This window comes from Nothobranchius furzeri, chromosome 10 (genome assembly GCF_043380555.1).
Source record: "Nothobranchius furzeri strain GRZ-AD chromosome 10, NfurGRZ-RIMD1, whole genome shotgun sequence".
Lineage (NCBI taxonomy): Eukaryota > Metazoa > Chordata > Actinopteri > Cyprinodontiformes > Nothobranchiidae > Nothobranchius > Nothobranchius furzeri.
In genome coordinates this window covers 54,675,463-54,698,215 of record NC_091750.1, presented here as the reverse complement: position 1 = coordinate 54,698,215, position 22,753 = coordinate 54,675,463, and the positions used below count along the sequence as shown (strand labels likewise).

Genomic DNA, 22,753 nt, shown 5'->3' with positions numbered 1-22,753 from the left:
TCCTGGTAGGAGCTGCTGAGGTTCCAATGGAGCGTGCCTAGACCATTCTTTGCAAAGCAAGAATTTGGTCTAGTTCACTAGGCTAGGTTTCCAGTCCAGTGGACACAGATCCAGGGAAGATGCTTGATGATGTTTCTGAGACTGGACACCTTTGCTTTACGAGTTTAAGGTCCACAGGACTATAGACAACCTCTCTGGGTGTGGCTGGAAGAGGAAATGTAATGACAAACTGAAAGAGACCTGAACAACCTCTTAAGAAATTAGAGGGGAACAGAGTCAAATCAAGCCATTTGTCATTGTTCAAGCTAAGGTGGACCTAATGAAACGGTGAGGGTGAAGGACATCAAATCATAAAGAAGGTTATCTTGAAACTGTTCGGGGTAAAACGAAACCTCAAGACCATGAAAGCATTCTGAAGCTAACTGTGCCAGAGAGCTTGGTCTCAGCTGCAGGTCTTCCAACAGAGCCAGCTGAAAAGCGGCCATTGCTGGACGCTACACAGCTACAAACACCAAGAATGAATGTTAGACGGTTCTGAAGTAGACTTCTATGAGTCCTGGTCTAAAACCTGATGAGCATCTGTGCAAGGAGATGAAACATGATGTGTCTGGAGAAGGAACCCTTTGAACTTGGGATAACTGGAGCAGTTGCTCAAGAGAAGTGGGCTAAAACTACCCGTCTCTTCGAGGGTTACAGAAATTACTCCATTCTCATCCAAACCCTACTTTTCAAATATATCTATTTATTATTCTGTTGAAGTACAATTCAAAAGCAAAGTCCAATTTTCATTAGTTGTTTTAGTTTTAAAAGATACTTTGAATTGTCAGACCATTAGCGACCTTTTTTTTTTTCTTTAACAGAATACGTTTTATCTGTTTGTTTACTAAAATCATAGTAGAGCAAATACTTTGGGCCACTCACCATCCTTGTCCTCTCATCCTCGAGGTTTTGTAAAACAGCTGCAAACTCCTGAAGCGACTTGGCTGTGAGTAATGGTGTCCACGAAGAATGGAAAAGGAGAAAACACAGAGGAAGATGCGTTATTTTGACTCAGGTTCAATTAAAATCTGTTCATGTTCAGCACAAGAATAGAAAAGCACAAAAAACTGGTATTAGTCTGCATTCCTGGGACATCTTCCTCTAAATTCATTATAGCAGAGTAATTAACTAGAAGCAAAACCAAGAGTTACAGGATTTGTTTCTATGTTTTCTTTACCCTGTGAGCACAGATTCAAGCATTTTTGTCTCCTCTCTGGAAAATGAGGCACAGCTACATTGTTTGGATTACAGTTTCCACTTCAGTTGCCTGTCTAACACTTGAGGTGTGCAAAAAAATAAATAAATAAATAAACATCCTTTGTTCATCTGAAGTACAATCAGACACACAGAGAATGTGCAAATGCTTGCAAAAATAAAGAGTGACGGAAAAGTTTGTCTACCAACCACCACGCCTTTTAAACATAATGAAATCAGTCATGTAGAACAACGAAACCTAAACGAGCCTGATTTCCCAACAAAAAGCTTTTGTTTCTTTTTAGCTGATTTGCTGCCGACTGTGTAAAATGGCTGCAGCTAAGAGAGTATTACTTTGGGGCATCAGTCTATGATTCTCTACAAACTAGCAGCCCAGTTGAGCAGCAAGCTGTTCAGGAAAGATAGCTGGGGATAATCAAACAAGAGCGGTGGGTGGGTCCGCGCAGAGAAGAGCGGCGGCCTGCACAGACAGAGCCAGACGGCATGGGAGGGTGTGGCGACTTCACTCCCACTGACACAGCTGGATGTTTAGACAGGAGAGGCTCCGATGACGACATGGAATCTGAAGGTTTCACCGTACAACCAAACCACGCCGACACGGGTCAGGTTTGGGTCTGCACCAAGTCCATAACACCGGACTAACATCTTTTTCATGTTAGGGGCCAAAAAAATGTTTAAAGGTTTTAAATTATTTAAAATAAAAGTTGAAAAAAAGCCACATAGTTTGAGACAAAATGAGCTGGCTGTTCCAACTTCAGCAGCGATAAGTGTCTGGAGTCTATTTAAAGACGTTTCTATTCTGGTAAACGGATGTGTAGGATTTCATATCAGTACACTCACCTATACATATCTCATCATCCGTCTCAGCGTCTCCAATACACTGGAACTTAAAGTCATTGAGAGAATCGGCAAACTTCCTTTTTGCTGAGGACAGACCTGAAAGAATGGAAAGAATCACTGGTTAGTGTTTGATGCTGATGAATCGTAATTTGTGCAGTGGTGTGCGGGGTGTGTGTGAGAGTGTGTGCGCGTCTGCATGTGCGCTTGTCTTTTTAAACCCCCAGTGATTTGTGGCAGATGCTCATACTGATCCAGGTTCTGTTGGAGATTTCCTCTCCACTGTCACTACATGCTTGCTTAGAATGGGGATTGCTGTAAAGTCACCCAACAAGTCAGTGACTCGATGCAATCTGCTGAGTTTCCTTAAATAGGAAACTTTTAACTAACTGCCACAATGAACTCAACTCAACTGGAATGCTTACTTTGTGAAGTTCCCTGAGGCGACGTTTAAGTGATTTGGAGCTATAAACTATAAATAAGCTGAAATGAATGGATTTCTTTAAAAATGTAGTAAAAGAAAATGTTGGGTAGATGATTCTGCAGAATGGGACTCTGGCAGAAAACCTCCTTCAGGAAGTTAGATCATGGATTTTATATGCATCTATGGGAGTTTAATTCAAGATGGCCACCACGACTAATCAACTTTAAAAGAAAAATGGCTGAAATTAAAATTTTAAAGAAGTCTGGCCTCAAAATTCACGTGGTCATAAAGTGGGGCAAAGAATTATTTAGTCTCCCACCTAAAAAGATGAGGACTGTAATTTTCATCATAAGTACACCTCAACTTTGAGACAAAAGGAAAAAAAATCCAGAAAATCTAATAGTTTGTTTTTAAAGCATTTATTAGCAAAATAAGGTGGTAAATAAGTATTTGGTCGATAACAAAAGTCCATCACAATACTCTGTTAAACACTGCTTGTTGACAATGAAAGGTCTAACGTTTTCTGTAAGTCTTCACAAGCTTTTCACACACTGTTCCTGGTATTTTGGCCCTTTCCTCCTTGCAGAACTCATCTAGAACAGTGATGATTTGGGGCTGCCGTTGGGCAACAAAGACTTTTAACTCCAACAATTTTCTATGGGGTTGAGATCTGGAGACTGGCTAGGCCACTCCAGACCCTTAAATTGCTTCTTACAAAGCCACTCCAAGGCACTGTGCTAGAAAAGACCCAGTCACGTTTCATCTTCAATGCCCTTGCTGATGGAAGAAAGTTTCACTCAAAATCTGATGAAACGTGGCCTCATTCGTCATTTCCTTTAAACGGATCAGTTATCCTGGTCTTTTGCAAGAAAAACAGCCCAAATGCATGACGTTTCCACCCCCATGCTTTACAGTAGGTATGGTGTTCTTTGGATGCAACTCAGCATTCTTTCTCCTCCAAACATGACAAATAGAATTTTCTACAAAAAAAAGTTCTATTTTGGTTTCATCTCACCATCTGACATTTTCCCAATCCTCCTCTGGATCATCCAAATGCTCTCCAGCAAACGACAGACGGGCTTGCACGTGTACTGGCTTAAGCAGGGGGACACGTCTCGCATGGCACGATTTGAGTCCCCAGCGGCAGCGGCGTGTGTTTGGGACCCTTTTTAATTCATTCATTCATTCAGTCATTGGTTTATTTATAAATAATAATATCAGCCGACCAAGGTGCTGAACACAACCATAAAACTCAGAATAGAAACAAATGCAACGCTGTGCATCATTAAAAGAAAGATAAAACCTAAAAACATTCATAAACACGTTGAACGAATGTTGAAAACAGGAAATTAACATAATAACATTTTAAACCAGCCAAAAGGCAATAAGATCAAGGCAATGTTGCGATCCGTAATGCTGAAATGCCACCACACAAAAATGAGTCTTCGATGCAGTGGCGCCTGCCCAACACTCAGAGCCTCCAAATGGTGGTCAGCTAAACACTTTTTTGCCTAAATGTATCTCGTGTTGATGATTCACTACTTTCTAATGGAGTCCTTTAGAATAAGAACGAAAATGGGGAGTGGCTCCTCTGTGGTGTTTTAATGGAAGCTGACATCTCTTATGCATCTGCATTTGTGTGTTTGTGCTGAAACGTGCAAAATGTTCCATTAGACAAAAGTCACATTGGCCCTGCGAGACAGCAAAAAGCTTTGGACATATGGATGCCTTTCACATAAAGCACCAACAGCAAGTTTGGCTTCATACATCTAGAGTCAGCTTCACTACTGCGTTTCCTGTTGCAGGGCTGTCTGAGTTCAGCCGCATATACACGCTCAGAGGAGGAAGAGACAAATACACGACTTAGGAACCACATGCTGTGGGTTATCACTGAAACCAAGGTCTTGCATGCCATCTTGACAAAATACCTCAAGAAGTTCAAGTAAAAATAAAAATGATGATCATTTTATAAAACTGGTTTGAAGATAATATCTGTGCTTTTACTTCTGTGGTCAAAGAAAAAATAGAGACATATTTTAAGGGGTAGCATTAAAGTGTCCTCAAATGCAGAAAGTTCCACTTTACCAGAAGGAATCTACAAAACAAACTTTAAAAACGGCAAGTACAGTTTGAAGTCCAGTGGTGTTTTTATGAATAATACAGTAGAATTAAATGATACGGGGTTATAGTGAAACTAAAAGTAGTACAGATAAATCAGAAGAGACAAATCGGAGTCAGGAAAAGGACAGAGTGTAGAGAGAAAACAGAGTAATTGGCCAACAGCTCCTCTGTGGACGATCTGTGCAGCTTTCCTGTCAAATGAAACCCAGGCCTCTCAGCTCCTGAATGGGCTGCCAGCAAAGCTGCTGCCACACACAAACACTCGCCGCTTTCTCTCTTTGGCAGCTGAGTCAGAAAAGCGTTGTCGGGTGTAAACGAGAAATGAGTCAGAACGGTTCTCGATCATCAAAATATCTCCAGTATCACCAAACTGAGACCTTGATGCAAGATGGATGTGGTTTTAACTTGCTTTGAAAAAAAAAAAGAAGATGGTACTTTAGTTCTTTTAAGTCTCCTAAAACACATTTATACTCTTCAACAATTTTGAGTTGTATGTGGTGACACAACTGTGAGCAAAAATATGTAAAAGTAATAAAGCTCGGTTCCAAACCACTTCAGGGGTTCAGCTCGACCACATCATCAAAGTCTGACATGTTAATAAATTTAAATAGTGATGGTTTAGTTGCAGGGAAAATAAAACACTAGAAACATTTGAAATTGATATTTTATATTTTAAATGTAGCATTTAGGCAATGAGGCACATTGTTTTCAGGTCTAACCAGCATTTTAAGACAATGATCCATAATGTCTAACAAAACTGTCATGTAAGCGTTTCATTTAACAATACAAAATGCAAGCAAGACGCCCGTTTTCTAAATAATGCATGGGGCATAGTGAGCACGGGTGGCCTCTGAGGGAACCCGCTCTGGAACGGTGGGAGCCTGTTTCTGGTTCACTATGCTACAACAAAAAATCTATGTTTCCTACTAGGCAACAACGAATCGATGAAGTCGATGAAGAAATGCCTTGGCAATGCATTTCGCCATCGATTCGTTGTGTTGTGCATCTTTTTTTTCGTGTCGTGCAACCTTTATGTAACAGTCAATGCGCACCACTCATCTGTATGCGGCAGCAGAGCAGATCAGAATGAGTGAGACGTTTATGTCGCACTTGTGATGAAAAAAACCCATTGTGCGATAAACAATTCTTAGACGAAGAATTTGTGCGACATCTTTCAAGTTCCTTTTTCTCCCCAGAACTTTTTTGAACAAAGGTAAGTTGCTTGTTATTGCATAAGGAAGATGCTTTATAATGGTGCACAATGTGCTAATCTAGGTTGCTGTGGAGGAAAACAGAGAAACCAGCAAAGACACAAAGGCAGAAACGTTGGTTACGTATTGTAACCCCAGATTCTGTGAGTCTAGTCACAGCCCTTAAGCTAGCTGCTATTGGAAGGGTGATCTCAGCATCAGCCAATCATGAAGAGCTTAAATGTATGCCCACCAATGGTGGGCACCCCCGTGGGTATATAAGTGGAGCGACTCCACTGTTCGCCTCTGATGGCTCTTGGTCCTTTCAGAACCAGTGGGGCCAAATGCTTAAGGGCTGCGACTAGACTCATAGAATCTGGGGTTACAATACGTAACCAACGTTCTATTTCGTCTAGTCTTAGCCCTTAAGCTAGCTGCTATTGGTACAATGCGCAGCTGGATGAGTTTATGCCACACTGGTTAGCTCAAACCAAATGGACACATCCAACATTTCTCTTCTTAGAGAGGGACGCTCAGCCTAAGCCCAAGTGCTTAGAATGCTGAGGCAGCCAGAAAGAAGAGTGGGGTTCCCACTAAAATGATCATCCATGAGAATATGGATTTAATGATCCAGTGAAGTAATCACAGACTCATATATGAGGGGTGATAAGGCAATAAGGAGCCCGGGTGACAAGAGGGTAATGGATTGAATGGGATCCATTATGAGGGGAACATATGTAGTGATTGTGAACATATCGATCTGGATATGTATTATTGTAGTAGGGGTGATGTGAGGCCGTAATGTTTTTACTCAGCCTGTTGGGATCCAAGCACTGAACAAGTGATGGATCCTGAAGAAACATCTCGTAAGTAATAACGAGTAAAGGAGCATGGGGAAGCCCATGAAGCAGCTGGACAGATGTCTTCCATTGACACACCACTGTGGAGCGCCATAGAAGAGGAAATCCCTCTGGCTGAGTGAGCCCTGAGTGTCTCAGGAGGATCCCGCCCTGATGATGTGTAAGCGAGTGAAATGGCGTCACACAGCCAGTGTGAAAAACGCTGGGTCGACAGCGCTTGCCCAAGGGAAGAGTCTCTGTAGTGTACAAACAGGCTTTGTGTGCGACGAATCCCTGAAGTGTGTGACATGTATCATGCGAGCGCACGCACCGGGCAGAGAAGGTGGGAAGCCGCCTCCTCATCAGAATTATGGGGAGGAGGAAAAAGTCCAGCCAATGAAACTGACCTGGATTCAAGGAAGTATTAATGTTTTTGGGCACAAACGCTGCGTTGGGGCATAAAACAGCAGACCCGCCATCTTCTCGGATCCTGAGGCATGCGGGAGCCACTGAGAGGGCGGTTAGGTCGCTCACTCTCTTGACTGATGCCAGTGCCAGCAGCAAAGCAGTTTTGATTGACAGGAACTTGAGTGAGACCTGGTCCAAGGGCTCAAATGGGGCTTCAGATAAGCCATGCAGAACCACCGTTAGGTCCCACTGGGGAAATAGTGGGCGGGACCCAGGTCTGTTCCGCACACAATGCACTCCGTGGGCGATGACATATATTGGTTGCACTTGGAGGAATAGCTTATTGACGCTAGTGTTTGTTTATGCGCTCACCGTATAAATAGTTAAGTAAAATGCCGCATTGTGCTGCTTTTGGATGTAATTTCCAGTCAGAGGGCAACAAGGGGAGTGATGTGAGTTTACACAGCTTTCCCACTGGCAAGAAGAGGAGAAAGCAGTGGGAAGATGCCTGTGGACGGACACAACTTCCCAAAGATCCGCGGCTGTGTTCCCAACATTCTTCTCCTGATGCGTTTGAGGCTTATACTGACCACAACTACTTTATGAGCTCACCAGAGTGGCTGGGTATATACCAACCATTTTCCCACACAAGGAGGCTAAACGCCCTTGGAGAGACAAGAGGTGCTGGACGCTCTCCTGAGCCGACAACCCGCTCCTGCAGCTGCTGCTTCTGTCACGTTGGGCAAACCATCAGACATGTCACTCATCACGGATGAAGCTGAACATTCTCCTCTCCCGTCAGTAAAACAAGCAGTAAGAGTAGCAGTACAGTGTTCTCCAAATATCTAATATCTGCAACAATGATTTAAGTGGTTTCACTGAATATTCTAATAATCTATAAAGCACACGATGGCTCTGGATGCTAATATTCTCCAAAATCATTCATAATTGAATAAGTTTAATCACACGATAGCTTACCATTAACTTCTGCTGACAAAAATGTGAGCTCTTGACAAAAAACACTCTCCCTCTCGGTTACCACGGAGACGAATTTGCCGCACACGCACCACCAGTTTTGCCCTGCTCTCGCTTCATCCCGCAATTCTTGCTCTTCATGTTGATGCTCGTTTTGTGAAACATGGTCAGTGATGTCCTCATTAATGTTTCACTCTGGTTCAAATTGAAAAGTCTGAACAGATGACATGTTTATGTCGCTGAACAGTCACTACAGGGTCCCAAAGCCGGTCGGTGCAACCGAGGTACAACCATATGATGTCACTGCCCAGAGTGCATTGTGACGCTAACAACAATGACGACCTACGAGTTAAACTATTTTGACAAATTTTATAAAAATGAAGACATCAAGAAGATTTTTTACACCAGTTTAATATAACTGACACTAACATTTATCTTTTAAGAACCACAAGGTTTTGTAACCTGGGTTCCTTTTAAGAAGTAAGAACAATCAAGGCAACTTGTTGAATGCCCTGATATGATTTTATCACATCATGGTCCATAAATTTGCTCCCTGACAGAGTTTCTAACAAAATAACAGGAAGTTCATGTTGTCCTTACATGCCACAAAAACATCTGTGTGCTGCTGCCCCTTGGATAACAGTGAAATATGACTGTATCCACTCTGGCCAAAATGACATAAGCTGGCTTCACCTAAACACACATGCTGCTGTGTTTAGCGGACTTGCTCTTGAAGTTTTGCTGAAAAGGTTGGCAAACGATGTTATGAAGTAATATAACATGTATGTATATCTAATGTGTGTATTAGTGCTCCATATAGACATCTTTCTGATAGATGTTGGCAGTGCCGACATATTTCTACACCGTGTTAACACACACTGGTCGCACACACATTCCCCCAAAGCAAGAACTCTCAGCTCATTCAAACCATGTTTAACAAATCAAAACCACATTTTTGGCCAATACCTTACTGTAAAATATTGCCAACAGAAACAGATTACTGTAAAACAAAATACATCACACACAACAGGAACATTGTCTAGAGAAGCTGCTGTGTTAGAGGTTTGCTTACAAATGCAGCCAACGGTAAAACCTTACCATTTAAGGACGCAAAGCTGTAATTCACAAGTTCCAGTTAAAAAGGTAGTTCTTTAGGGACAGCAATGAACAAGTGGCTCTCCAAAGGATGCTAGATGTACTACTTGCACTAAAAGAATCACATAACGATGTGTGTGGAAGCAGTTGCCAACAGTTTGTGTTCTGGGTGATAAATCAGCTTTTATGTTACTAAAAGGTCACCAAATACCATTTTATCTGATGGGAATTCTGATTTAGATACTGCATAGAAGAAAGAAAAACATTTATTTTAAATGAGAAATTGGTGTTTTTAATAAAAACACGTCATGAACGGATAATTAAATTGGCTGAATGCAATTTGCATGCATAAATTAGGCTTGGGCAGTGATTTCTGACTTTATGCAATATATAAATTAGTGGGGATGTAAGAAAATATTGATATGGCAATATATCATGATATTTTTTACAGCAATATTATATCGATATTCAAAAGCCGTGTGTCTAAGTTTTGGAAGAATTTATATGCAAGCATTTGTGTATTTGCTTTTGTTTTGGTGCAATTCAAACACCGTCTGCTAGTTGGCAGCAGTGTGCAATGGGTTTTGTTTCCACCAATGAAACGTAAATCCCTCTATTATGGTTCAGATACCTCATGTTAAACATGTTAAGTATTAGTTTGGACTATTTATTCAATATTCCTACAATAAATTCTAGTCTAAAAAATTGCTAATAATGTCTAACTAAATGTATCACATTATATCGTGATAGTGTATCGTCTCCCCTGTATTGTGATACGTATCGTATTGTCATAATTTCAAAAATACACATCCCTATAAATTAGAATACTAAATGTGTCATTTTGATAAGCGGCTGTGTTTATTCTACCGACACCAGGTGGGATGCTAACAACAACCACAAGATGTCGATAATGAGCCACGTAGTGTTTTTGTCTTCATATTCAATTATGAAGTTTTTGTGCTAAAATGGGAGGTGGCCACCACCGCCATTTTGACCATGTCACAGGTTCTGTCAAGCCCAGACAATTCCACAAAAGGGAAGAGAGGTGGAGCTGAGGGTGGGGCTGTTAGGCTGGGATCAACTGACGACACCCGGTCGAACTAGCTACAAGCTAACCTGAAGCTAACCCAAAGCTAATGCGGAGGTGGGAGCTAAGCTAACGGAGGTAGCAACCTAGCTACAACCGGAGTTAACTGTGCACAACACCAGAGCTTCTGAGTCAGAGATACGCCGGGTTGACCGCTGGGTAAAACCGGGTGGAACACAGAGGTCTCCCGAGAGCTCCACAAGCCGATAGTCGGAACCCAGCTCCACCAACATTACAAAAAGCCAAAGAAAATTATATTAGGTTCCATTTTGAAAAGCACTTTAGCTTGAAATGTCTATCCCCAATCACATTTCCTTAGGCCATTATAGGAGGGTTTTAGTTTCTTGCCCTTTTATAGATAATTCTACAACGTAGATCTATTGTTTTTTTTACTGAGACCTGGTTTTAAAACAAAATTTTTAATTTCTTACACAAGTATTTAAAGGAAAAAAAAGGCTATAACATTTCATTTTTAAACTATTCAACTTTTGAAGAGCTACGAAGTGCACACCAAACAAAAGCTCAGGAAGTTAAACACACATTCACCAAAAAGAGTTGAATTTCTTGTTTGCTTGCCTCTTCTGCATTCTACCATTGGTATTACAGTGTGGGCTTGTAAATGTGATAAAAATCAAACAAAGGATGGAAAAATTTGTGAGACATTTTAAATATGCACAGATAAGCTGCTTGAGTTAAAAACAATTGCCTTGAATTGTGTAAAGAATGGGTCGTTTACATTTTACTTTATGAACCATAAAATGTGAGATTCCATAGAAATATGAATATCAATCTGATGGATCTTTGACTATTTTAACCAGAAGATCGGAACTTTTTATTGCAGGGATTAAGCAACACTTTGCATTAACTCCAAGGAAAGAGAGTGAGTCAGGTTTAAAATAGTTAAGAAATTCATTTCTACACAATTTAAACAAGACTAACTTTAACACTATGTGTACTGGTGGACTAAGGTGGAGTGAGACGTGATAAATGATGGTGTGTGTGTGTGGAATGTTATTCAGAACCAGCGGATCCAGAGAAGCAGTTAGTTCTGAGTGGGAGTGAATGTTTTGCTCTAAACTTTAGTAGGAGATTTATAACACACATGAAACACCATCTGTCAGTCTACATACCCAGGGGAAGCCTCCGATCAGATCCAGAATGCAGAGGCCCTCGTGAACCTTCTTTGGAACCATGGGCCGGTAGAAAAGCAGCAGTGCCAACCAAACTAGTCTTGGAATGCTTCTAGGTCACTACAGGTTATCACTGGCGTCTCCGAGACGCTGAAGGGGTCGTGAGGTTCAGCTTTTATTCTGAAGGAACCGTTACGTTACGGTCAGTTGTTACTTGCAACTGATTTTCCCCGCTTGTCAAGGTTCTTTTGGCTGAAGAGGAAGACCGGATGGCCTGTCCGAGACTTCTCTAGAACGCTTGAACTAAAAAAAAGGTGGAGTGGGATAGTTTTTATAATTGTCATATTTTGGTTTACTGGCGAATCAGACTTTGACCTGCAAAAGAGGGTTTATACAAACACCACAGATAACCACGCCTAGCCCCAGAATGCGAAGGTTCTGATTGGATCAGACAAAAGGAAATGTGTCGTGTGACTTTTAACATTACGTGTCATTAGTGTCTAGTGCAAATGTCCAAGATTATAATTACTTGTAAAATACTACTGATCACAGGATTATAATATCAAGTAATAACATTGTCATTTCACAGATTGATTGAACATTGGGCTCACATTATTATTGGTAATTAACAAAGTTGTTGATTATGTGTTTATCAAAATAGTTCTTCGTCTTCGCTTGGTAACAAAGGTGAAGCTGTTCAGATGAGCAGAGTGCCTGAAAGACCTTGGCCACTATCTCATGTAGATTAGGCTGTCAGAGACTTTAAGTCTCTGCTCAAGCAGACGCAGCAGATCATGACCTTTAGGTCATAAACAGGACATTCATGAGCTACAATTGTCTTGAACCACCAGATAAAGAATGCTGTTATATTGGTAATATTTTAGGTGTATGAGATGGTGTCCAGTCAGGAAGGACAGTAGAAGACAGGCTGAACTATAATTAGGTGACCCCGTTGACACTAACTTTGCTGTCCACTTTCCTCACACTTACAAGACAGGATTCCTACCATGCCTCTGCCCTTCACTTCCTTCTAAGCTCAAGAGACCAAGGCATTGAAGGCAAGCAAATCCAAATGATTGTGCATTCCAAGCAATAAGCATAATAGTTTTGTGCTCTAATGCTTTATAGGAACAAAGTGGATGGTACTTATCCACTAACACAACATTTCTGGGATTCCATAATTTAATAACGACATTTAAAGAAGACTGACTTTTGCTGTAATGTGCAAACGTAGTCAAAAACACTGTGCAACACACATGTAACGCAGTTAAGCTGCACAACTGGGCATCTGTAACTAACCACAGCCATGCAGCAGCACAACGAGCCACTCTGTGTGTGACCACATACACAACCGAAAGAATGGTCCAGTGTGATATCAACAGGATATCCAGCAGTAGCCTGAACTCTGGAGTTGCTTTGTTCCACACATGTGAATAGAAACGTATTCATCAAGTGGGACAAGCACACTCATACACACTGTCACACACACACACACACACACACACACACACACACACACACACACACACACACACACACACTATGCATTTTGTAAAGATAAAGACCGATTTTAGTCTCTTCATCTCATTATTTATCCAACCCAGAACCCAAGCAAAGAATTTACAGACTCAAATAGAGAAAGAATACAAATTACACAAAAGAACAACAATGACTTTTATCTCCTGAAAATACAGTGTCAAACTTGGAAGAGGTAAAAGTAATGAATTTTAAAATGTAAGGCACTGGAGTAGTGCAAAACAAACTTTTCTAAATAAAACACACATGCAGATTTCTATGTACCTAACTAATATATATATATATATATATATATATATATATATATACATATATATATATATATATATATATATATATATATATATATATGTAAACTGCCGAAATCATGAATGATATTGAAATTCCCTTGTGATCTCGCAAAGTCGGCTCTAAATTAATAACATCTCAAAAAAATTTATATTACATTTTCTCTTTAATATAAACCTTGGATGGGCGGATTTTCCCGTAGGACACACTAGCATACAAGGTCAGTTTGACATTTTGCTGGAAGGAAACATGGCATCATGGCAACAATAAGATACAAAAGCAGGGAAAGTATCTGAGGGAGTGAAAAAGCTACAAAGTGGAAATGGCTTCTTTCCACTGTTGCCATGGTGAGTGAAGGTTAACGGAAAGCAAAGGTCAAAGGCCACCCATCGTCTGTCCATTCTGCTCTGTCATCATTATAGGAAGCTGACTGCATGGGTACATTGACACAGCTTGCACAAGACTTCTTATGATCCAACTGGTGCATTTAATTGAGTTTACTTCACCCATGCAATGTTTTCCCTACACTTCTGCAATTCTAACCCACTACTTCACTGGAATCCAGTCCACCAATGTGCTGAAGCACAACTGAATTAATGCTTAAATCTATAAACTCTAACAAGCCAGTCATACAGTGCCTGGGTTGTGTTAAACTGGTTGATATTTAGAGGTCAAATGGGGATTATTAAAGGCTGCAGAAATCAACTCCAGTCCTTTCAGTCAGAGCAAAAAAAGATAAGTTGGCCAGAAAATGGGATAAAAGCCTGCATTTCTACATTGTATTAATAAAAACTATGTTTATGGTCTGTTACGACATCAGTGATGTCAGATCTTTTTATACTACATATGTTTTAGCTGGACATGACAATGATTATGTTACTTTAAAAAATGAAAGACATGTAGTTAAAAGTTGGCAGAGAAGTAGGTGAAAAGAGGAAAAACGGCACCATGTTATATCGTCACTCTGCAGCTTCTCAAATGCTGCTTCTGCATTTAATATGTCATCAGGAAAAACTGCAGCCCAGATGCTCAGGAGAAGGTTGGTACTATAAATAACTTCTATAAAGCATCCTTGACAAATGGAGAAGGTATATAGCGGTGTTATGTCACATTACTAAGAGCAACTTGATGAATTACAACGTCCGAAATTAAATGTTGGACATATTCTTGAATGTTGTCTTTTGGTACAGAATATTCCAAAAAGACTAGCTCCTATACCTGTTTATGAGGTCAAATCCAGACGTATACATGCACATGAATACTGGTACAAAGCCTTTATTAGTCATAACTTGTACAAATGCTCTTGCTGTTGTTTGAATGAAATTTTTCAGTCATACCTCCAATCGACACCCAACAACTAGTTCAAAACTTGATAATCCTAACTGGGCATTTCCATCGGACGCGTAAGCACTGCGTAACATCCATGGAACACAGTATGCAACAATTAGCCAGGAGGACGGGTTTGTTTGGACCAGCCACCAGGTTTTGCAGAAGTGCCTGTATCAGCATGAAGGACTCAGACAGGACAGGATTTGGACTCTAATTTCCTGATATTTGGATCTCTCGCCTTTGATTGGTTAACAGCAATACCAGTGACTCCGTTTGTTCTGCAACGCTGATGTTTTATCTCGACAAATAACACAAACTTGGAGGAGTTCTGCTGTGTGGTGGAGTTACTATTGTTAGCTTCTACTAGTCAAGACGCTCTGCTGTTTTCTGGACATTAAACCAACAACAACCGTCCCCGTTACAAGTCAAGATGGGTGAGTCCATGGATGTTAAGTGACAGCGTGACCTAGATCTGTCAGGATTTTCAAATCTTGGAGCAGGGTTTCTCAAATGTAATGGTCCGAGGGCCACTCAACAGAACGACAGCAGACAGCAGACATATAACAGCACAGTGCATGCACACTACTGCCGTTCCTACCCTTCCCAGTCGGCCGTCGGACCGGGAGAGTTTCACCGTCTATTTCCTATCAGAAGCTAATGCAGGACACAGGTGTAGAAGACTATTTTCATGTTCAGCCTGACCGATTCCTATCAGATACAATCATTAAAAATGTTTTTTCAGTGTTCCACATCTTTAATTTTGGCATTACGACTTCTGCTTAAACGTGACACTTTTGTCCTGGTACTTGTTGTGAACACTTTTGTGAGTTTGCCAGCAGCAGCTTTACGCATCATAAACACCACGACGACATGGAGCTGTGCTGCCAGTGGGAGTCCACTCAATACTCCACATTTGGAATCACTTTGAACAAAACTAAACACGTGCCAACAAATGACACAGCACTGGTGAGTTGACGAAGCAGACCCAGCATACACTCTCACACACACACACACACACACACACACATACTGGAAAAACTCCCTTTGTCCATCTGAGCAGATGGTTTTTATCACACCTCAGTGTGTCAGTGCAATGTCTTCGAGGACAAGTGTATGTGCTGCGAAAGTTCACTGTAATTAACCGGAAAAGGTCTGAATGTTTTCATCCATCATGCACCCAGTGGAAAGTTAAACAACTAAAAAATAAACCAACTAATTTGTACAATGTGCACGACCCACTAACAAATTCATTGCTGGAAAACTGCAGAAGTCCTACAGATAAGAAATAAAGCTTAGAATAAAAAGGAAGTCCAGTTTCCCTTTACTAAAGCAGTGAGCATTCATTCCTCCTCAACAATAATCCAACTGCCCATCCCAGAAGGGAATCACATGGAACAAATTAGGAAGATTTAAAGAAGGAGATGGAAAACGATGAAATCATCTTTAAGAAATCCTCTTATTCTCACAGAGGTTGTAAAGTCAGAGGAGGGCTGCTGTTGTTTATGGTGGCTTTGCTTTGCCCTGTAATAGCACCACCCTCATCAGAATCTGGCTGAATGGTGGTCAGAGGCCAACAAAGCAACAGACAATAGCTAAATAAAGCCTGGGAACAAAAAGAAAACAAACAATGACAAGCAAAAAGTCCAAGAATGAACTGCCAGTTAGATGGCAAAGTGGGGGCAGGAAGGGTTTTGGGAAACCGAGATGAGCAGGAGGAAGAAAAAGCTACAGCGCTAGTGAGGAAAAGAGGGAACTGAGCTGATGGAACAGCTGTAAGAGTAACTTTCTGACTGGACAAAGTTGTCATGTGAGAGACAGAAGAATGGTTTAGGAATGATTGCATACTAAAGACAACCATAGACTAAACATTTTATGTAGAACAGATATCACAGCTTATCCTACTTCTCAAGTGTGGTTAAGTATTTTTGACTCAATAACCTATGCAACAGTATAATTAAGCATAGAATATAAAGCGTTTTATCCTTCTCCGTCAACTCGATTAAACACTAAACCTACAACCAAGAAAGTTAAATGATGAATTTATATCATTCAGTCCAATACTTGGAAGTTGTCTGTGTTGCTGGGGGAGTTGAATAACAAAAACACTGTACATCACCGAGGCTTTCACTCTCTCCCGCCTCTTGTCCCGAGCCGAATAGCTCTCATAACCTAGCAACATGGACAGAGAAACCAAGCTCGTCTTCCTGTTTCTCTAAGTATTTGACTGTACTTTTTCTTCTCTCATACATATTTTTGATAGCTCTTGCATTTTTACCTTTCACTTGTTTACAAATGTTGGTTACACTTCTCTCTTTGTTTTCTGCTCTGTCACTCTCCGCATTACAAATGGTCTGTGACTCCCCGGTTAACCTCGTTCTCTTGCTCTCGTTTTGGCACTGCCATGACTGTTGCTGACACAGTGAACAGAGACAACCAAGGAGGCTTTCCTCTCGTAAAAAAACAGGGGAAAAAATGCTAAAAGTATTTGTGGGGTGAAATCATCCTACAGTCTGCTGGCTGTTTCTGAAAAACTCTACAACAGGAATTTGGGACCATCGAACTTGGAATCCAAATGAAAAACGGAGCCAAAAAAAAGCGCCCAGCTTAGGCTAAACCATGTAATTTAGAGGAAATCACCAACTGTACTGCCAGTTTTCTAACATATTTTTTTTGGCACAGATGCCACAACTATCTGTGTTTCCCCAGTAAGGTCTACCCAGTAACGATCTGTTAGAGAAGCTTGTTCATTTTATAGAAGATGTTAAAATAACAATTGTATCTATAATGATGCTAAACACAAATTAGGCAGTCTTCATCCATTGTTGTTTTTAAATCTCGGCTGAAGACTAACTTTTATAAATTGGCTTTTGGACAATGACTCTTTTATTGTGCTTTTACTGATTGTTCTCATCTGTATTGTGATGTTGTTTTATGATTGTTTTGTGAAGCACATTGGTCGGCTCACGTGTCGTTTTTAAAATGTCCTATAGAAATAAAGGTGGTATGGTATGGTACAAATAATCCAATTCATACCAAGGACTGTGTTTTTTCCCAGGTGATAGAGGGCAGCACTAGGGGTGCACCCATCTATCGGCCCCGATCTCTGATTTTTTTTTCAAGCTTTCAAGCAGGCTAAAAACTGCAATCGGTGCACTCCTAGTTAATGTTAAAGCAAATCATTGCCATAAAATACTTTGTTTGGATAAGCGTGTCAAAACAGGTGCAAAAGTTTTGTTTTCAAAATTAGAAAAATGAAAGTCTAAAGGAAAAAATATGACTTTGTAGTAGGGTTGTCACGGTAACCAGTGTAGCAGTAAACCCCGGTGAAAAAGTTGACAATAATAATAACCGTCTTGTTTTTGAAAAAATCTATTATCTCGGTGGGTTACCGTGGCTGCGGTGTAGGCGCAGTGACCCTTACCAGCCACCGTATCATCTGCTGAAGTTGCCGGCGGCACATGCGCACTTTGTTGTTTACAACCAAAACTTTATTGAAGCTAAAGCTGAAATAATGGCCAAAGGAGGATACGGCAGCACTCAGGACATTTATTATCCCTCAAAGAAGACTAAGTCGGAAGTACGGGCATTTTTTGGATATTTGAAGAATGCCGAGGGACAGTTGATAGAAGACGGCTATCCTGTTTGCAGCACGTGCAGAAAAAGTGTCTGTGAAAGGCAGCAACGCTTCAAATCTCATGACACACCTGCGTGACCATCACCCACAACTCTACAGTCAACGCAAGGCAAGCTAACGTTAGCGTTTTAGCTAAAATGTGTGATCCGGGGATTTGGGTTGAGGGAGAATGCAACGAGTCGCTATATGAAGCAGCCGCAGCACCGCTACCTGCATATAAACCGTGTCGCGGACACCGCCATATTGAAATGATGCTATGCATTACGGGGCTCCCAGGGGCAGATAAGAGTTAACATATTATGAATTTAACAATGATTACTGCCTGATGACATTTTCCCACATCTGCAAAGCTCACTGGAAGGACACAAACCAAGGACAATAGTTTCCTGATATAGGGTTTATTACTCAAGTAAGGGTAAAAAATGTATCTAATTAGAAGGCTACTTGAGTACTGAGTATCATCTGATCTAATATTTTTTAAATGATGACATCAAACAGACAAAAAATAAGAAGTTATGGGCAAATATTGGTATTTTAAGGACTAAAGGGAAAAAATGTAAACAAATAAACAACATAATTACAAAACAACACATTTTAGGCAAAATTTAGACAAAAACTGAGGACAATATTTCCTGACATACAGGGTTCATTTAATTGTGTGAAAATGTAACACGTTTGGAAAAAATACCGCGATAATACAGAAAACCGTGGTCATTTTGGTCACAATAACCATGAGGTTAAATTTTCACGCCGTGACAACCCTACTTTGTAGTTCAAACAGCAATGCTAAATATGTTCATTTATGTTTGAAAGCATTACCTCATGTCCAGTTGAAACTGGTATTGTTTCATGAGTATTCATATTGGTTTTCTCAATAAAAGGAAATTGAAACATTAACGTAATCTGATTTTAGTTAAGACAAAATCGGTATCGGCAAGTCAGGTTTTTCTCAAGATCAGTGATTGGCCAAAAACTACAATTGGTGCACTCCTAGGCAGTACATACCTAAATCATTGCAAGTAAGACCTTGTCAACGGATGGCATTTAGGGTCAAAAATCCCTGGGAGCACTTTTTTTAAACAAATTATTTTTCAGATCGTTCAACCTAAAGTTGTTCTTCACCCATGTGTGTCACATATCACGTGATCAGGAAGCAGACAATCCATGAATTAAGAGATCGTTTTGGGACGCCGCTATGAAGCTCACACTTCAACAACAGATTTTTTTTATGGAAAAAGCTAGAAATATGCTGATTCTTCCTGATGTAAGAAGTGAGTCTACTCTTTCTGTTAGCAGCTTTGGTGTTTACATGGTCATAGAGAACAATATTCTGACTCTTCAAAAAAAACTGTAAAAATGCTCTGAAACGCTGGAGTCAGGAGCTTTCTGTTCAGAAAAGGTCTGGCAGTGAATGAGGTAAAAAACTGTTTCCAACTGTAAAAAAATAGTTGTTCTAGAAGCAGTGTTTGTTTGTTTTTTTGTCTAAGATTGCTCAGTTTTGGCCATTTTAAATTGGGTTCCCACCAAAAGTTCATAGTAGATGTTTGTGCTATGTATAAAATCCATTCACAGGGTTCATGAAACGTTCCATCACCAAATAGAGAAGATTGATTTCAACAGTAAATGGAGAAATTTTAAGCAAAGTTCTCATGCTACTAGTTGGTGCTCGGAATATGTGCTGAGGAAGACTTTCAGGTACTTTAACACCAAACATCAGCTCAGCATCTGTAAAACTGTTTAAGTTGTAGCCATTTTTGTGATTGGTAGCCTCCATTAGCTGTGGCAACCATCTTGCATCTGATCAACTCAATCAGTAACTGGTAAAAACACAGAAACTTGTGTTTCAAATCCCTTCCAGTGGAATGGCTGTATTTTCCACTTGTATTGTCACTATGCATTTTATTAATATTTCTGTTCTTCAAGGTTATACCTCATTCATCTGGAAAATTATTTTGTTAAGTGTCTTATCTTGCCGAAATCCTTCAAATTTTCTATTTTTAGGTGGACCAACTGAAAACAATTCATCAGAGAAACTGTTAAGTCTCGTCTAATGGCATTCCCTGACCCAACGTGACATCTATGACCTACAAGCAGCCCAGGGTGCCCTGTTCAATGCAGGAAATGCACTATAATTTACCTTTCCCTTATGTGGAACTCCCAGCAAGAAGAGGAGATGTAGGAACACAACCTGGCATGAGTTTCACACATGAAGGGTGAGCTAAAACCAAAAAAGGTTAGAAACACATTAAGGGAAAAATGCCAGAGAATGACATGTTTACTTCCCTTCTGCCTAAGAGACTTTGTGTTCCCGCTTGAGGTTATTGTTGGTGCAAGGCAGACCAGAGGCCATTCCAACACAAACAGGGTATGAATAAAAGTATGCTATTAATGCAAAAGACACATCTCTAAATGCTTTTGCTTCTTATCACAACCCAACTAAGAGTCCAAACAAATTTCTGTTTTTGCCTGAAACTAGTTAGACACAAATCAGGAATACCCCTTTTGATTGCAGTTTTGTCTTACACTAAAGAGGCAGCAGGTTAGGCAATGAAAGCCTGTAGAGCACTCTTTGGATCAGACCAATGTGACAGCAGTGGTGGCACAGGAAACTAATGCCAGAAACAAGGGATGAAACCACACTAACCAGATTAGTGCCCATCTCCAAATAGTTCTTCTCCACTTCCTCCGCTAGAGAGGACACAAACATGACCTTTGGTTCAGACAACACAAACAGAGACACACTGCCTACAAATCTTTCTAACGACCAAACTCTGACCTTGTGTGTAGTTTTTTACTTCAACTTCGTAGAACACTTGTACTTGTACTGAAGTGTATTCTGAAGGTTTATTATTGAGCACAATTTTAAGCTTGCTGTAACTGATATTTTATTGCATATTAGTTCTATAACTCAAACATGCAAAGAACACTTAAGCTACAGCAAAGGCTAAAGCTTTGAAGATGAATTTTAAATGCATTGGAAAGTACTGGAAATGTTCTCGACTTCTGGGTACTTTTTCTGCCTCGAATGCATACATACACTTAAAATGCACATCAATCATATCTAGACAACTACATTTTTGACATGTATTACTAAAATAAATTTGTGTCACTATGAAAATGTTTAAATTAAAGTCCACATCTTAATATATTCTTGGCCACTAACTAAAAACTCAATTTTGGAAGAAAATCTGAGATACAATCCATAAAGTTAAAGAACACACAATTCTTTAAACATCCTGCTACATTATTGAATTGGTCACGCTAACAGTAGGTTCAGTATATAGCATTTCAACAAATGCTTACCCTAGCATTGCAGTTGCCACCCTTCCTACTTCCATTGTTGCTGCTCTGAGAAATTTGAATCAAGACGTGCAAAACTGAAGATGCAGAAGAATAAGGGCTCCATCTCCAGACTTTTTTCCCAGCTACTAAACTCAACTGTTAATATCAGAGCTGTTTAAATTACTGTGACATGAAATGGATTAATCTGTGCCTCACAAAACTGATCAGTTCCAACAAATACATGTTACAGCTTAACTTCTGGAATAGAACATTGTACCAACTGTACTTTTCCAACACAATCACCAGGCTTAGAGTTAGGGCCTGTATGGAAGTGCATGGTGGCCGGCAGCGATGAGAACAATCACACCCATGGCAACCTTTAATTTGGACAAGTTACCACTGAGCAGACACACAGATGTCATGACTAACAACCACCAGTCTACAGCAGCCTTTCAGAGACTTAACTCTTTATAGGGCCAATGTCTATATTTAGACACTTCCATTCACATCATAAATGATGTGAACGTGCCAAATATTGGTGGGTCTGCAGAGCCAGAAAACTGTTTGGTCTCCTCTTGTTTTTACGGTCAGATCTCAAAAACTAACAATGCTAGGTTTATGAAACTCTCACATCACAAAGTTTGCTAGTTGTGCTAAATAAGGATATATGTGTTGTAAATGTTAAACCCAATAAGGTTGGTGAAATTAACCATGAATATCAAAGCAGCCATATTTGAAAATACGCCTTGAACAAGTAAAAGGAATTAACCCCTAACTAACCCCTACTATTATCAGCCCTAAAACCACCAGCTTCAGCAAACTAAACCCCATGCAATCAAGTCACCTCATTCTGTGATCAAGATGTTACCAGGTTATTGGGGCAATCTTATAAACAAGCTGCAGTTAATTGTGTTAAGAATATTCCCGGTCTGATATTTTCCCCCATATTTGTAGGAAATCACAATCAAACCATAAATGTGTAGAATAGTATGTGACTATTACTGCAAGGTAAAGTATTATTGCAGAGGTGTATGTCCCAGCATACACGAGTTATGCTGTTAGAATTTGTTAAGAATCCATGTTGAACACCTGCTGCAGCTTCGGGAAAGCTACTTGTGAGGTTACCACAACCCAAGACTTAAATCATGATTATGATACAAGATGTTGTGTTACTTCTGCAGTGTGAAGGCTCCGTAGTAGAAGTGTTACTGATGAACCAGGGTGAGGACGCCTGCTTTGACCCTTTATCTTTCTTTCACGAAGAGGAAATGAGCCTAAAGGCTCATTCTTGCCATATTAGCACACCACACAAATGCACTGTGTC

General features: G+C 40.2%; 1 protein-coding gene across 4 annotated transcripts in view; it reads right to left on the bottom strand.

Moving 5' to 3' along the window:
* Nucleotides 1–22,753, bottom strand: part of LOC107386708 (rho GTPase-activating protein 26) — a 154,636-nt gene that overhangs the window by 68,433 nt on the left and 63,450 nt on the right. For all 4 annotated transcript variants that reach the window (XM_070555790.1, XM_070555791.1, XM_070555792.1 and 1 more), the window contains 2 exons: nt 2,095–2,190; nt 922–983 (listed from right to left, as the gene is read on the bottom strand). In XM_070555790.1, the coding sequence (XP_070411891.1) occupies nt 922–983; nt 2,095–2,190 (158 nt within the window). The remainder of the gene's footprint in view (nt 1–921; nt 984–2,094; nt 2,191–22,753) is intronic.